This window comes from Puntigrus tetrazona, chromosome 8 (genome assembly GCF_018831695.1).
Source record: "Puntigrus tetrazona isolate hp1 chromosome 8, ASM1883169v1, whole genome shotgun sequence".
In the NCBI taxonomy this organism is placed as follows: Eukaryota; Metazoa; Chordata; class Actinopteri; order Cypriniformes; family Cyprinidae; genus Puntigrus; species Puntigrus tetrazona.
This window is the reverse complement of record NC_056706.1, coordinates 12,885,936-12,900,407: the sequence shown is the minus strand read 5'-3', so window position 1 is coordinate 12,900,407 and position 14,472 is coordinate 12,885,936. Positions and strand designations below refer to the sequence as shown.

The 14,472-nt window shown below is 38.3% G+C and overlaps 1 protein-coding gene across 1 annotated transcript in view; it reads left to right on the top strand.

Annotated features, from left to right (window-relative positions):
• Positions 1-9,934, top strand: part of sema3b (sema domain, immunoglobulin domain (Ig), short basic domain, secreted, (semaphorin) 3B) — a 28,918-nt gene extending 18,984 nt beyond the window's left edge. Inside the window, exons 5-18 of the mRNA XM_043246799.1 lie at positions 3,469-3,588; positions 3,660-3,753; positions 3,842-3,961; positions 4,122-4,264; positions 4,378-4,492; positions 4,589-4,658; positions 5,097-5,241; positions 5,532-5,751; positions 5,840-5,928; positions 6,187-6,228; positions 6,343-6,500; positions 6,713-6,768; positions 7,549-7,688; positions 7,875-9,934. Coding sequence (XP_043102734.1) covers positions 3,469-3,588; positions 3,660-3,753; positions 3,842-3,961; positions 4,122-4,264; positions 4,378-4,492; positions 4,589-4,658; positions 5,097-5,241; positions 5,532-5,751; positions 5,840-5,928; positions 6,187-6,228; positions 6,343-6,500; positions 6,713-6,768; positions 7,549-7,688; positions 7,875-8,360 — 1,998 coding nt within the window. The 3' untranslated portion in view covers positions 8,361-9,934. The remainder of the gene's footprint in view (positions 1-3,468; positions 3,589-3,659; positions 3,754-3,841; positions 3,962-4,121; positions 4,265-4,377; positions 4,493-4,588; positions 4,659-5,096; positions 5,242-5,531; positions 5,752-5,839; positions 5,929-6,186; positions 6,229-6,342; positions 6,501-6,712; positions 6,769-7,548; positions 7,689-7,874) is intronic.
• The last annotated feature ends 4,538 nt before the right edge of the window (positions 9,935-14,472 follow it).

Below are 14,472 nucleotides of genomic sequence, written 5' to 3'. Positions count from 1 at the left end.
GTACATGGCTGAAGAACATGTATTAAAAAAAAAAAAAAAAAAAAAAAAAAAAATATATATATATATATATATATATATATATATATATATATATATATATATATATATATATATATATTAAGCAGCTGTTTTCAACATTAATAATATTATTGGAATGATTTCTCAAGGGTCATGTGACTGTGAAGACTGGAGTAACTGCTGCTGAATATTTAACTTTGCCACCGCAGGATTAAATTACATTTTAAAATAAATAAATTATTTTAAATTAAGAGACTGCTTTCAGAACTGATAATATGTCCAAAAACATGCTAACACCATTGTATGTTTGCCTTTAATACTGTATTGTGTTTTGTAACATGTTGAATATGTTTGTAAAAAGGTCATAGGTCATGTTTTTAGTGTGTATTATTTTATCTGGTGTATATGTGTATATGGAGGATATGTGTGGGATGTTTTTGGACACTGTTCCTGAATGTTCTCTTTATTGTAAATGGTAGTGTAAGGTTGTGTGATTTCAAAATGTGTGTGTGTTTGGGTTCATTCTGTGGTGGGTAACTGACTTAGGTCAGCTGACAAAGAGAACTGACACACACACAGACTTTGTTCAGTGCGCTGACCTGTGATTTGACCCTCATTACATGTAGGTGTGTACAGGACAGCAGGGACAGAGCCAGACCTCCATGAATAAAGACTTAAGATTTTCCCTGGGATTCTCCCCCTGACCTTTCACTTTCTCATGCTGTCTCTCTTTTGTTCAGTCTCTTAGTCTGAACTCCTAATTTCTCACCCAGTATTGCTTTCAATTTTCTCACTTCTCTGCGGCTCAGTCTCTGTCTTTCAGTGTCTTTATGTCCTACTTCTTTCGCACTCATTGTCTTTTAGTCTATGTCATACAGTCAAAGTTGACTGTACCTATATCTGCTCCAAAATGAGGGAAAACCAAGCAAGAAACCTCGTAAAAGTCTTCTCAAACTATATAACATCTTCATGTAATTGTGCCATAGTCAACATTTGAAGTACATCAACAGCTTTGATCAAAGGTTTTCAACCACTTCAATTGTTAGCTAGTATAATTTATGTGAACTCTATACAGTGAGATCAGTCTGAATCATGAACGAATCACTTGGTCAGATTTATGAATCAGATCACCTGGATCAACATGAATCATACAATTTGATTCAACTAACTCAATGATCCTCTGGCAGTTCTCGAGTCAACAGTTTACTGGAGGGGAGGATTATTTGTGAATAATTAAATTCCAATAAAATAATTTATTGGATAAAGACTAATTTATCGTTATACTAACTGGGATTTTAACAGAGTCTCACAAACAAAATGATAATGTGTATTTATTAATGGGATGCTAGATGTTGTCTGACTACATGTGGACAATCACACAGCGATCCAATGATCAGGCTAACAAAAGGTCAAAGTTGAGAGTTCACCGCACGCGTCTCAGCAGGAAATTCACAAACATACGGTTTATTCCTCCTGAGAAACATTGTTCATGTTAAAGCTCTTTTTCTTTTGTTGTGTGCTCTCTCTTTCTTTTCCTCTCAGTGTTTCTTTCTTTCTTCTTTTTTGTCTCGTGGGCTCACTTCAAAGAGCCTATAAGCACACACACACACACATGCTCACACACACCCCTAACACGTCCTTCCCTTATTGAGGGCTATAAAGCTCTCGAAACAGAAGCCCTAGTGTGTGTGTACGAGAGCTAGTGAGAAAGGGAGAGACCCCTTCCTGTATAAACACAGTTTGTCAGCAACTTAATTGGTCTTCGATGATTCTATTCCGCCACCCCCACCATATAACACACACACACACACACACACTCTTCACAGGGTGCGCTAAGCTCAAAGAGAGGCCTTTGTTCTCCACAAGCCATGTACGTGTGTGTATGTGTGTGTGCGTGCGTATGTGTGCAGGGTTTAAGCATGGCAGGAGGGCACATGTCAATCTTTCTGTAAAGGTAGTGGAGAGGTTACACAAAACACACACACACACACCTTTTAATCCAGCATGATTATGCTGGCTGCTAAAATACCTTGTTTTTGGCATACTCCAGCGTCCATGCATTACGGCAATTTGTAAAATCCAATTTGTTTGATAAAATTAGATTTTAAATATACTCCTTTAATAATAACAGTATAGACAGAAATGTAAGTAATACTGTCAATTTTCCATTTATTTCTGCCTGTACTGTTTGGTCGTATTTCAGATAAACTGAGTGAAGGTCTAATCGAATTATATGTTAACTGATTTGCTTTGGGACAGTCCTTCATTAGACAATGGGTCAGCTCCACACTTTGAATTTGAAGTTCAGTGTGTGTGTGTTTCTTGTGCACAGATGTTTAGTTCACAGTTCATTCTGCTGTTGAAGGCCCACTCAGAGAGAAGATGGAGTGAGGCATAATTACAGTCCCACCAACAGGAACATCTGCTACTGAAACTGAAGAGACCCTGAGAGGAGACCCTCTTCTCTCCTCTTCTCTTCTCTTCTCTTCTCTTCTCTTCTCTTCTCTTCTCTTCTCTTCTCTTCTCTTCTCTTCTCTTCTCTTCTCTTCTCTTCACTAGTTCTCTCATTTAATTTAGCTTTTGTTGCTCTCTTTCTTTGTCTCAAATCTTCTCTGGTCATGTGCTCTCTACTTGTCTCAAGTCGTCTCTTCTTGTCTTCCTTTAGTCTTCTTGTTTCTTCATTCACTCATTTAGACTTTTCTCTTGTTGTCTTTGGTCATCTTGTCTCTTATTGTCTCTTCTTGACTTTTCCGGTCTCCTCTTTCTTGTTTCATCATGTCTTTTCTCTAGTCCTCTCGTCTAGTCTTTTGGTTTTCTCTGATTGTTTGTTGCTGTCTCTTTTTGACTCATCTCCTCTCAAATCCTCTTTTCTCTGCTTATACCCTCTCATCTCACCCTTGTCTCATCTTGTCTTTTCACGTCTCATGTCATGTCATCTCTTCTCTACCATGTTCCTCTCTTTCGCTCTCTGTGCTTCATCCTTGCCTCCTCTCCCTCTACCCTGGAATCCGGATGTTCCTATTCCCTCATGTTGTCTCTGTGATTCCAGGCGCTCTGGGAAATGTGGCATGCTCCAGCGGCCACATTCACAAAGGAAAAAAGAAAGAGAGAGACTGTATGTGTCCATGTGTGTCAGTTCAACAGTCAACGTGTCTTTGTTTTCATGTGTGAAAGAGTGAGTGCAAGAGATTACAGAGAGTTCCGGGATCACAGCGAGCGGGGAAAGGTCAGACTGTAGTCAAGGATACGTAACACAATGACGTTTCGTTTCTGATCCGCCCCATATGCGGTCCCTTAAGAGACAAACTGAAAAATACGAGTGTATGTTTTTGTGTATGAGCTATTGATAGACAATCCAGATGTTGACAGTTTCCCTGCCTGACAGATGAACTGGTGAAAGTATGCAAAGTATGTTCTTCATAAAAACTGATTTGTGTGTGTGTGTTGCAGACGGACTGCGTTAACTATGTGAAAGTGCTACACCACTACAATCGGACTCACCTGTATGCCTGTGGGACAGGGGCTTTCCACCCCACCTGTGCTTATGTGGAAGTGGGACAGAAGATAGAGGTAAGCGTGTGATATACAAACACTTTCAAAGTCTGCCAAATGCACTGCTTTATTTTCTTTTTTCTCTTTAGGATCATGTGTTTAGAATCGACCCCTCCATGGTAGAAGATGGGAAAGGAAGGAGTCCATACGACCCACGCCACACATCAGCGTCTGTTCTCATTGGTTAGTTGCCACTGTGCAGACTTCTTTCTTCCATTTTAGTGCTGTTTCATTGTGTTTAAACAGTTACCTTTTCTACATCATCAAACAGGTGATGAGCTTTATGCAGGCGTAGCCACTGATTTGATGGGACGGGACTTTACAATCTTTCGCAGCATGGGACAAAGGCCCTCCATAAGAACAGAACAGCATGATTCTCGCTGGCTTAATGGTATGTGTTTGAGACAGTATCTTAGACAAAATTAAGCATTTTCTTCCTCCTTTTTTTCATTTTGCACTCTTATTTGTCTTTGAGCCATGTGTATAGAAGCATCTTTGTTTTTCTGTTTTTGTATAATGACACTGAGCCCTGTGATAATGCTGTGTTTCAGAGCCCAAGTTTATTGCGGCGTTTGGAGTTCCAGAGAGTGAGAATCCTGACGATGATAAAGTCTTCTTCTTCTTCAGAGAAACTGCTGTAGAAGCTCAGGGATTTGGGAAGGTTACATATTCCCGGATTGGTCAGCTCTGCAGGGTTAGGATCAGGATTTATCAGCCCTGTTTTCTGTTAATTAAGCCTAATGGGCGTTGGCTGCAGTTGACCATTTTATATTAGAATTTATGTGTTTCTTTGTTTGTTGTTTACAGAATGACATGGGAGGACAGCGCAGTCTAGTAAATAAGTGGACGACATTTCTAAAGGCTCGTCTTGTGTGTTCTGTACCAGGCAATGATGGCACTGAAACTCATTTTGATGAACTTAGTAAGAACTTTATCTCTCACAAACACAGATTACACACATGTTGTTATAGCTGGCAATTGCATTTCATTGCTGTCTGACCTTTGTCCGGACCTTTAGGGGATGTGTTCCTGCTGCAGACCCGTGACCGAAAGAACCCGCTGATCTACACTGTTTTTACCACCTCAAGGTCAGAGTTCATTAAAGGGTGTGGATTAAAGGCTTAGCTCACCCCAAAAAGTTAAATTCTGCATTAGTTTATTCACTAATCTTCATGTCATAACAAACCTTTAAGACAAACCTTTTATCTGTAGCACACAAAGGCAAACACAAGTATTTTAGCAAAAAAAAAAAAAAAAATCTTTTTCTGTTTTTCTTGTGAAAGTAATTGAATTTTCCCCAAATGTATTTTTTTTTTTAAATAAAAAAAAATCTAAATTATTTGAAATATGTCATTTTTGTTACAAGAAATGAAGTCATACGAACAATGGCATGATGACAGAATTTTTTTGTGTGAATTGTATTTTTAAATGATAAAAATTATGGAATGTATAGGAAATATTTACATTTACTGTATGTCATCACTTGTATGTGCCTGTACTGTAACGTGTGTGTTTGTGTCTTACAGTAGTGTATTTCAAGGTTCTGCCGTTTGTCTCTATACGATGAATGACATTCGCCGGGCATTTTTAGGACCTTTTGCCCATAAAGAAGGACCCAATTACCAGTGGGTTCCATTTCAGGGGAAAGTGCCTTACCCACGGCCAGGCATGGTGAGAACAGTTTCCTTACATCTCACACAATAAACCGTATTTCAAAAGTTTGGGGTCGGTAAATGATGTTTGTGAAAGATGTTCTGCTTAATTTTTTTGGAGGAATCCATGATATGCTTTATAAAGTTGAAGAATGAACGCCTTTTCGAAAGCAGTTTGTGTAAATCTAAATTTGTTTTTGTAAGTAGATTGGTCATAGGTTTAGACTTGTTGACCTGTGTAGGATAACGTGATAACGTGAACAGATTGTGTTTCTGGATTCTACTGATATCTCTTTCTCTCTTCCGCAGTGTCCCAGTAAAACATTTGGGAGTTTTGAGTCAACTAAAGGCTTCCCTGATAACGTAATCCAGTTTGCAAGGCACCATCCATTAATGTTTAATCCAGTCACTCCACTGGGAGGCCGGCCGTTGTTCCTGCGAACTGGAATACCATACACCTTCACTCAGATTACTGTAGACCGCGTCAATGCAGCTGATGGACACTACGATGTAATGTTCATCGGGACAGGTAAGCTATTTACTGATCACTGGTAGATCCCTCTAGACTAAACTGCCTTTACTGGTTGTGGTTAAAAACTCTTTGTGTCTCTCTGCAGATGTCGGCTCAGTCCTGAAGGTGATCTCTGTGCCCAAAGGAAGCTGGAGTAACACAGAGCTTCTGCTAGAAGAGCTTCAGGTCTTTAAGGTGAGAGGAGTGTGTGTGTGTGTGTGTTTGTGTGTATGTGTGTGTTTACTTTGGGGATAAATTTGTGATCAGAAGTAAGCTATGAACTCTATTTAGTGATGTCCTTATATGGCTAAAATAAATAATACATAATTAAATTGTTTGAGTAATTTTTTTTGTATTTACTTTTTTTTGATTCTTTACATTTAAAATAAATAATTATATACTAATAATTAAAATGTTATAATTAAAAAAAAAAAAATTGTTTTCTTTTTTCAGGATTCTTCATCTATAATCAGTATGCAGATTTCCTCTAAACGGGTAAGAATGAGTCTCGTTAAAAATAAAATCCAGCTATTTTTAAACAGCAATGCAGGAAGACATGAAAGCAGTGAGTTAGTAAATCATGTGCTGATTTTTTCTCTCTCTCCACAGCAACAGCTGTACGTTGGCGCAGACACAGGTGTTGTCCAGGTGCCTCTGCACCGCTGCAGTATGTACGGTAAAGCTTGTGCCGAGTGCTGCCTGGCTCGAGATCCGTACTGCGCCTGGGACGGACACACCTGCACACGCTACCTGCCAAACACAAAACGGTACAGCTTCAGTCATGCTGGTTATTACATAGCTTGGTTTATACACATCGTATAGTGAGTCTAAAATTCTGACCACATTCAAAATTCAAAACAGAGACATTTTTACTGCTCGTCTCTGACTTTTGGACACTGGATTGCACACTCAAACCGGAGGAATATGTTATGCTAAGGATTTTTAATATTCTTGTGTATATGTGCATTGATGTGTGCAGGAGGTTCCGGCGTCAGGATGTGAGGAATGGAGATCCTAATGCACTCTGCTCAGGAGGTAATACTGCAATACCTCTGTCAGCCTCAAGGAGGAGCCATTTCTCTGTTCTCGCTACTACACAGTTATTTAGTCACAATTTAAGTAAATTTAAGAAGTGATTCTTACCTGGTGGGAGATCAAATTCAGTCAGATAAAAAAAATAATAATAATTTTTTCAAAACATTTTGTTTATGAAAAATGTATCAAAAGAGACTTAATATAGTTTTACATATTCCTTTAAATTGAATTTTTTTTTCTATTCAAAATTATATCAGAAAATGCTGTGAAAAGTATGATTTCTATGAAAAGATTAAGCTGCACAACTTTTTTTATCATTCATAATAATTTTGTTTTAAATCAGCATATTAGAATTATTTCTGAAGGATCATGTGACACTGTGGACTGGAGTAATGGCTGCTGAAATGGCAGCTTTTGCAGCACAGGAACAAGTTTATATTATTATATGAAATATATTAAAATAGAAAACCGTTATAATATTTTGCAGTATTACTCTTTTACGTTGGTTAGATAAATGCAGTTTTAATATGCACAAGTTACTTTCTTCAAAAAAAAAAAAAAAGTCTTTCAAACTCCAAACTTCTGAGCAGTACTTCATGTAATAAAATATAAATTAATGAATGCAAAGGCATTACATTTAAATATAATGCTGTCATGGACAGTATAAATTTACTTGAAACATCTAAAACTATTGATTTTAGTTTTCATGGTGCATTCTATAGAAATAGTAACCAGATTGTCTAAAGCCTTGAATGTCTTTTACATCGTAATGTTTTGCAGACCATCAGAAGCAGCGTGTCCTGGAGAAGAGGCTGTATGCTGTGGATGGAAGCAGCTCCTTCCTGGAATGCATCCCGAAATCACTACAGGCCCAGATTACATGGACCTATCAGAGGCACCCGGAAAACCCACGGGAGGAGGTGAGAGAGAGCAGACGGCAGGCTGGGGCAGATATGTGGGGTTATTATGAGAAAGACGGATATAGACGGCATTGATAAGAGATGATAAATGTGTGCCTTTGTTGAAATTAATGACTTTCATTCTGTCTCTTATCAGTGTGGTTATAACTCATACTTGATGTATTTATTGTGTGTGTGTAATTACAGGTTCGTCTAGATGACCGTGTTTTGCAGACCGAGCGAGGCCTGTTGCTAAGGCGCGCCGTGCGTAGAGACGGCGGCGTGTATCAGTGTCACGCGATGGAACATGGATTCACCCAAACCCTCCTCGCGATCACGCTTGAGATTTTGCCTTCGGCCGGCTCCTCCCCTTCAGCACCTATCCCTCGCAGTCCCGCCCACTCCCACGCCAATCACGGGCAGTCCACCAATCAAAAACTGTGGTACAGGGACTTCATGCAGTTGGTGGACCACCCAAATTTAAACACGGTCGACCAGATCTGTGAGCAAGTTTGGTCACGCAAGCACAGCCTATCAGGGAAGGGCGCTCCGGATCCAGCTAATGAGGCGCCGGTTCATGACCCGCTGCACTCTAAAAAGTGGAAGCATATAAAAGAAGTCAGGAAAGGGCGAAATCGCAGAACGCATGATGGGAGACCCGCCCCCAGAGCGCCGAGGAGCGCGGGAGAGTAGCGAGGGATGAGAGACGGAGGAAAAAAAGAGACTGAGAGACAGAAAGAAAGAGCAAAAACCACTGGAGGTGGACAGATTCTCACACAGCATCTCATTCAGTGACTGTTTATCGCCTGTTCTGCTTCTTATTACCCCTGTGATGACACTTCACTGCCTGTTATCAGTCTCTATATACTCTATTGTCCTCATCTCCAGTCTGAAGACTCAATCTAGTGCCCCCACGACCCCAATCCCGCTCCCGCCAGCATCTATTACTCCTGATGCTTATCCAGAAACCCACACTCCATCCATCTGAATACTAACACAAACTCAAGAGGTCCTAAAGTTCAAAAAATCCTTATGAATTGTAACAGGAAAAGCTTTGATCGGAAATGAAAGACACAAAGACGTGCATGCGCTGAGTAAAACACAGGCTCTTGCGGACACACATTGAGTAAATCAGTGCATACTCTTTTTTTTTGTTTTCATCTGGGTGTTTGTGCAACATGTGTTCTTAGATTAGATTCTTCTCTAACTTTGGCCCTGAAACAGAGATCTCACAGACCCTTGACTCACCAGCACCATATGAACATCATCACTCTTCTTTCACTGCTAGAAGACTTAAAACAAAACATTTCGAGCAAACAAAAGATAAAAAAAGGAGAAAAACTGTACATTTGTGAAGGTTGAAGCTACTGTAAGTATTTTTTTTTTCATGTGACAGTGATTATATACCTTTGTAAATGTAAAGGGTCTGGTGAGCTTTACATTTCTGGCAGTTCTGTAAAGCAGCATAGGTGAATTATTTGGAGTTAGAGAGTTATGTTTCAGACGTTCTGATTATGTGTTGTATAAGACTGAGATGGACACAGCATCAATGTACAGGGGCATTATGGGTAGTAGTATGGTCTGAGACCAGGTGAGGAAAAACTATTTTAGACACTTTTAGGTCTAAATTTACAACTAACCTTTTGAAATAATAATAATAAAAAGTCAGAATAGTTATGTATATGTGTCTGTGTACGAAAGATTTAAATGCTTTTTATACAGCTCTAGCATATATATATTCACTTTTTTTTTAAGTGATCTGCAAGCATAATATACTGTAATAGCACAGCTATGTATTATGCATGCTAGATAATGGGTTAAATCAGGAAACACAGATCAGAGGCCTTCTCTAAAGACAAGAAACAAGAAAAGATACCCAAGAAAAATGCCTTTAGCTCTCGCTCTGACATTTCAGATGAATATTTAATTTAACACATTCAGTCTAGCCAATGGTCCATTTATTTTTCATTGACTCTTTCTGGCTTTTGAAAATAGCAGTGTTGAATTTGTCAGTAAATGCATGTTTACAAACGCTCGATGCCAACTTTTTCTTTCTTTCTTTTTTATTGCGTTGCAAAAGCGGTATGGGAGGGAGTCAGACATATTCTCTAAATTTACCTCGGTATTTTTTTTTCTGCACAAAATACCATAGTTAGGCTACTGTAGTCATAGTCGCTAATCGCGGTAGCATTATTTTCAATATCATTATACAAAAAAAAGAAGAAGAAGAAGAAGAAACCGGAAGTGTGCTGGTCAGCAGCAAGGTAAATGGAGAGTGTCTTGGTCCGAGCGCCCTCTTCTGGTGTCTGTGGGTGTTTGTGGTTTTCTGCTGTGTCGAGAATGAGAGAAACGTGGCATTGTAAAATAACCAATCCTGAATCATTTTTAAATGGATGGAAGAATGTTTTGAGAGGAGCTGGTGGGTTATCATGTGGTAGTATTTATATCCGTTTTCTAAAAGTTGTACTTATGGTTACTTTTGCATGACTTAAAACGTCTTGATGAGCGTTTTTTTATACAGTGGAAAGACCATGTTTTAAAACTGTCCTGCAAGATTCTCTGGTGTTTTCAGCATATATTTATGGCTCGATAAGCTAATGTGTTGTGGTGGTTTGTGATGAAACTTACCTACATGTGTAATGTCCATTATCATAGAAGAAAATGAGAAAAATGTGTGTATATTTTGAAATCCTTTCCCTGCTTTTGAACACATATTTAAAGACCTAACATAATCATTTGGATAATTTAAAAGGCAATTCAAGCATTTCAAACTCATTTTTCAAAACATTTTTGTTTGTGACGCTTCTCAGCTTTTGAGAGAGAGTGTAAGAAGAAAAAGCGAGTGTAAGGCTACGTGTGTGTCTCAATGTGAAAGAGGCTCTGTGTGTTTGTGCCATTAAATATTAGGATTTCTGTACATTTGGGGAAAAGTGTGAGTTGCATTTTGTGGACAAGTCAAAGGTCGAAGGCCAAAGTTGACGTGAACACTGTATTGTTCCCTGAGTATTTTCTCTGTGGATTGTTGCATCAGACTGTAAATGATTAACACAATAAAACATACGGTTACTTAAAAATCTTTGTTTCATTTTTCATAGAGTGGGAGTTTAAGAAAAAACAAATTGTGAAATGTATGCAGTAGTGCGATCTCACCAATAGAGTGCGCTGCCGTGCATGTCTCATTTTGAACAGAGCGTTGCATTGGATAAGTTTATTTTTATAGTAAAAAAGAATAATAAATGTTATATATATATATATATATATATATATATATATATATATATATATATATATATATATATATATATATATATATATATATATATACCATTAAAAAAAGAATAAACAAGTGAAGGAAACGTGTTTATATGTAAAGCCAATATAAAACATTACCACTTGCTACACATTTTCCATTCTGTCTTCTTACTGATAGTCTCTTTCTGTGACAGCTGTAATGATTAATGATGTCAATTAGTGCTAATTAACCCTTCATTAAACCCCTTAACCTCCCAGACTCTCATTAGAGGTGTTGACTTAAGAAAGCAGGGTCAACAGATCTTCTCATTGACTCAACTATAGATTCTTGCGCTCATATTAGTTTCTTTTCTGTTTTGTTCTGTCTCGCTCAGCATCAGAGCAGACAGAGCAGAGCAGAGCAAAGCGTGAGAGTTTAGAGAGAAAAACAAACCTTGACGTGGAAGAGAAGACACGAGATGAGAGGAAAAAGATGAGTTTTTACAAGTGGAGTGGAAAAACACAACCTCCTGAATGAAAATGAGTTAATTAAGACTTAACAGGGCTTCAGAAAATATTATAGGTGGATCTTTATTACAAGCGCTGTGGGAAAGAAAGAAAATGTGTTTGTGGATTTAAACCTGCACTAAACCGTGTAATGAAGCCCCTGGATAGTGATTGAGTGATCCTGCTCTCTCCGTCTCATACTTTGGAAGTGTGCATTAACTCAGTGTTTATTTACACACAGCTGTGCTGCTCACTGTAGTGCTATACAGGCGTGGAAACGCAGATATGTCCGATGGACCTTGATGGGGTTCGTCCACGTTTCTAAACAGGAAGTGGGTCATTAGTGCGTCAATGATGACTGTTCCTGCAGCTGCTGTGTTTCACTGTTTACAGGAGTTACTTATGCTCACTTCCGCTGTCTGAAACTCCGTTGGCTAAGCTTTTTCGAGTTGCACTTCAGATATGTGAGGCAGTAACGGAACAGGAGAACGTAACATGAAGATTATGCAAGTTTAATTAATTTATTGTAGTTCCTGCCTGTATCGCAGACGGTACAAGATGAGCCATGGTTTGACGTAGTTTAAGATCAAACTTCAATTAGTTTCCACTTTCACACGCTGAAAATAAAGCACAAGACTGTGGAGAAGAATGAAACAATGCATAAAAACACAGCATCAATCTATTTAGACGACGGATGCAGTTATTACTGTCCTGTAGTGTGCACTTTTTGATCTATCACGTCCAAAAGTGTTCTGTAGAAAGAGAAATAAAGAGGTAATTGTTTGACTCCCTTTCCTCCTAAAGTTGAAAACATCTTGAAAGGTTATTGTAACAATAAACTGGCTGCGATTCAAACACATGAAAGAAATAGATTTTATGTTTTTACTTTACGCTAATGCCAAAGTGAAACGGTTCCCATGCAGCCCAACATCAGTAGATGTACTCAAAACGAAGCAGAAAGTTTAAATATTTTTATAGACACAAGAAGTACATTTTTGTTTTTGGAAGGAAATGTGTTTGATGTGTCATTGCACAAAAAGGCTGTCGTGATCTATGGGCATTCCTACTTTTTATAAATTAAGGCAAGGCGCCAAAATAATAATTCAAATAATTTCAGAATTCCACGCAGAAGGTTTAAATGCAGAATGTTTTTCAGGCATCCCAGTGCATGTCTTTTCTGATAAGGATTACAAATAATGTGATTTCATATTTGTTACATTTCTAGTCAATAAAATATTATAGAACATATAATTAAAAAAAATAGACTTCCTCATACAGGTTTCAACATTTGAAGCGAATGATGAAAGTTCATCATAATTGTCCTAAAGCGAGAATGGGTACAACTTTGATGAAAGGTTTTGATCCATTTCAAATGTTGACTACTGCATATGCAGGTTTTCCAAGTTTGAGGGGGTAAATTAAAATCCAAGTAAGATTCTTCTCTTTAATGCTTTTTGTTCATTTTATTTATTTGAATTGAATTTCTTGGGCCACCTTGGAAGTTTGCTAAGGCCTAAGTTATTGTGGGTGTCTGCCAAAGCATTGTTAATCAATTGCTAATGTGTTTTGAGTAATTCATGTCTTCCACCAACGGCAAGGTGAGTTACGTGACAAAGTTTACTGCTTCAGGCCAGGGGTCTAGAACAAATAGCAGTAGAAACAGTGATGTTTAACTTAGCAATTAGCTTTTTAACACAGAGAGCAAAACCATGGCACACTTTGACAGTTATACGATGCAAACGTATCCACCTGCTAACTACATCACATATAAACGCACATTTGGGCCTCGTTTAGCTGGTGTTTCGGTTGTGGCTGGGTCTGGTTTATGAATGTCTTTACTGATTTTTATAGCCCTTTTACTGTGGTCTGTTCTCCAGCAGCGATATATATCACAGCACAGGCGCTTGTTCTTAATGTCGAGCCTCGCACTGACTAATGACACTAACGTATGACCTCACTTGAATGGAGTCATTTATAAATTGAGCACTGACAAAGACAATCTCAGGAGAAAAAGACCTTTTCAGTTCAGCGTGATAAACCGGCACACGTTGGAGAACATAAAAGGAACATCTGTAATGCTGAACGGTCACACCCAGCCCCCGGGTCCCACTAAGAGGGGGTCGCTCTGAGCTCACCTCATCGCTCTCCACGGACCCCATGTGAAACACAAACCCATAAAACACTCTGTGAAATGTTTTTATTTATGTATCATCACTGAACCAAACACAGGTCGGAGTTTTCTGCATGCAAGAATCACTTTTAAATAACATAAATATATCATACACACTAGTTAAAACACTGCATTTGTCCTTCGTGTATTTTGTCTAGAGGGACAACGTACTAAAATCAACACAGCTCATTTAAAGACACCGGAAATGGAGAAATTGTGTTGTTTGTGTTCTTGGAGGTACAGAACAGTTCCTTTCGGACTGTTGTTTGAATGTTGTGTTTTCGAAAACGAATGACACATGCTGTTTAAATCAGGGCAGTGCTGCTGTATCCATTCACAAAAAGCAGTTTCAGTGCAACTAGTCTATGCAGTCAGTCATGTCAGAGCATCGAACAGAAAACTATAAGTCAGCTTGTTACTTTTGCTTGATTTGCTCCAGCGATTTGATGATTTTCCCTCAAAGTTCTGAAAAGTCACTGGAGAAAGTTTGCAGCCAAACGGTTTCTCTTTTGTACAGCAATGTTTTTAAAGAAAGCAGTATTTTTTTTCCAGACCTTTCTAACTACAAATAAATAAATGGTTCAAGTGATACAGGAGTTTTTAGTTTAGAAGCACAAAGAAACAAGTAAACTAGAGAAAGCGAACAGTGAGAAAAGACAGATGTTCGTATCAGGGCTACTGCAGCTGCTGAACAATGAATAGTAAAACATCAGCTGTCTAGTTTTACACCTATTAAAGTTTGTTATATGATTAAAACTCGGAAATACTTTATAATAAGGTTCAGTTTGTGAGTGATGTATAGTCAGGCAGTCGTCGAGGCAAAACGGTTATTCACCAAAGAAATAAATATGTGCACATGACACGGTAATTATATTGCAGTAATACGTTCTCTGAGGT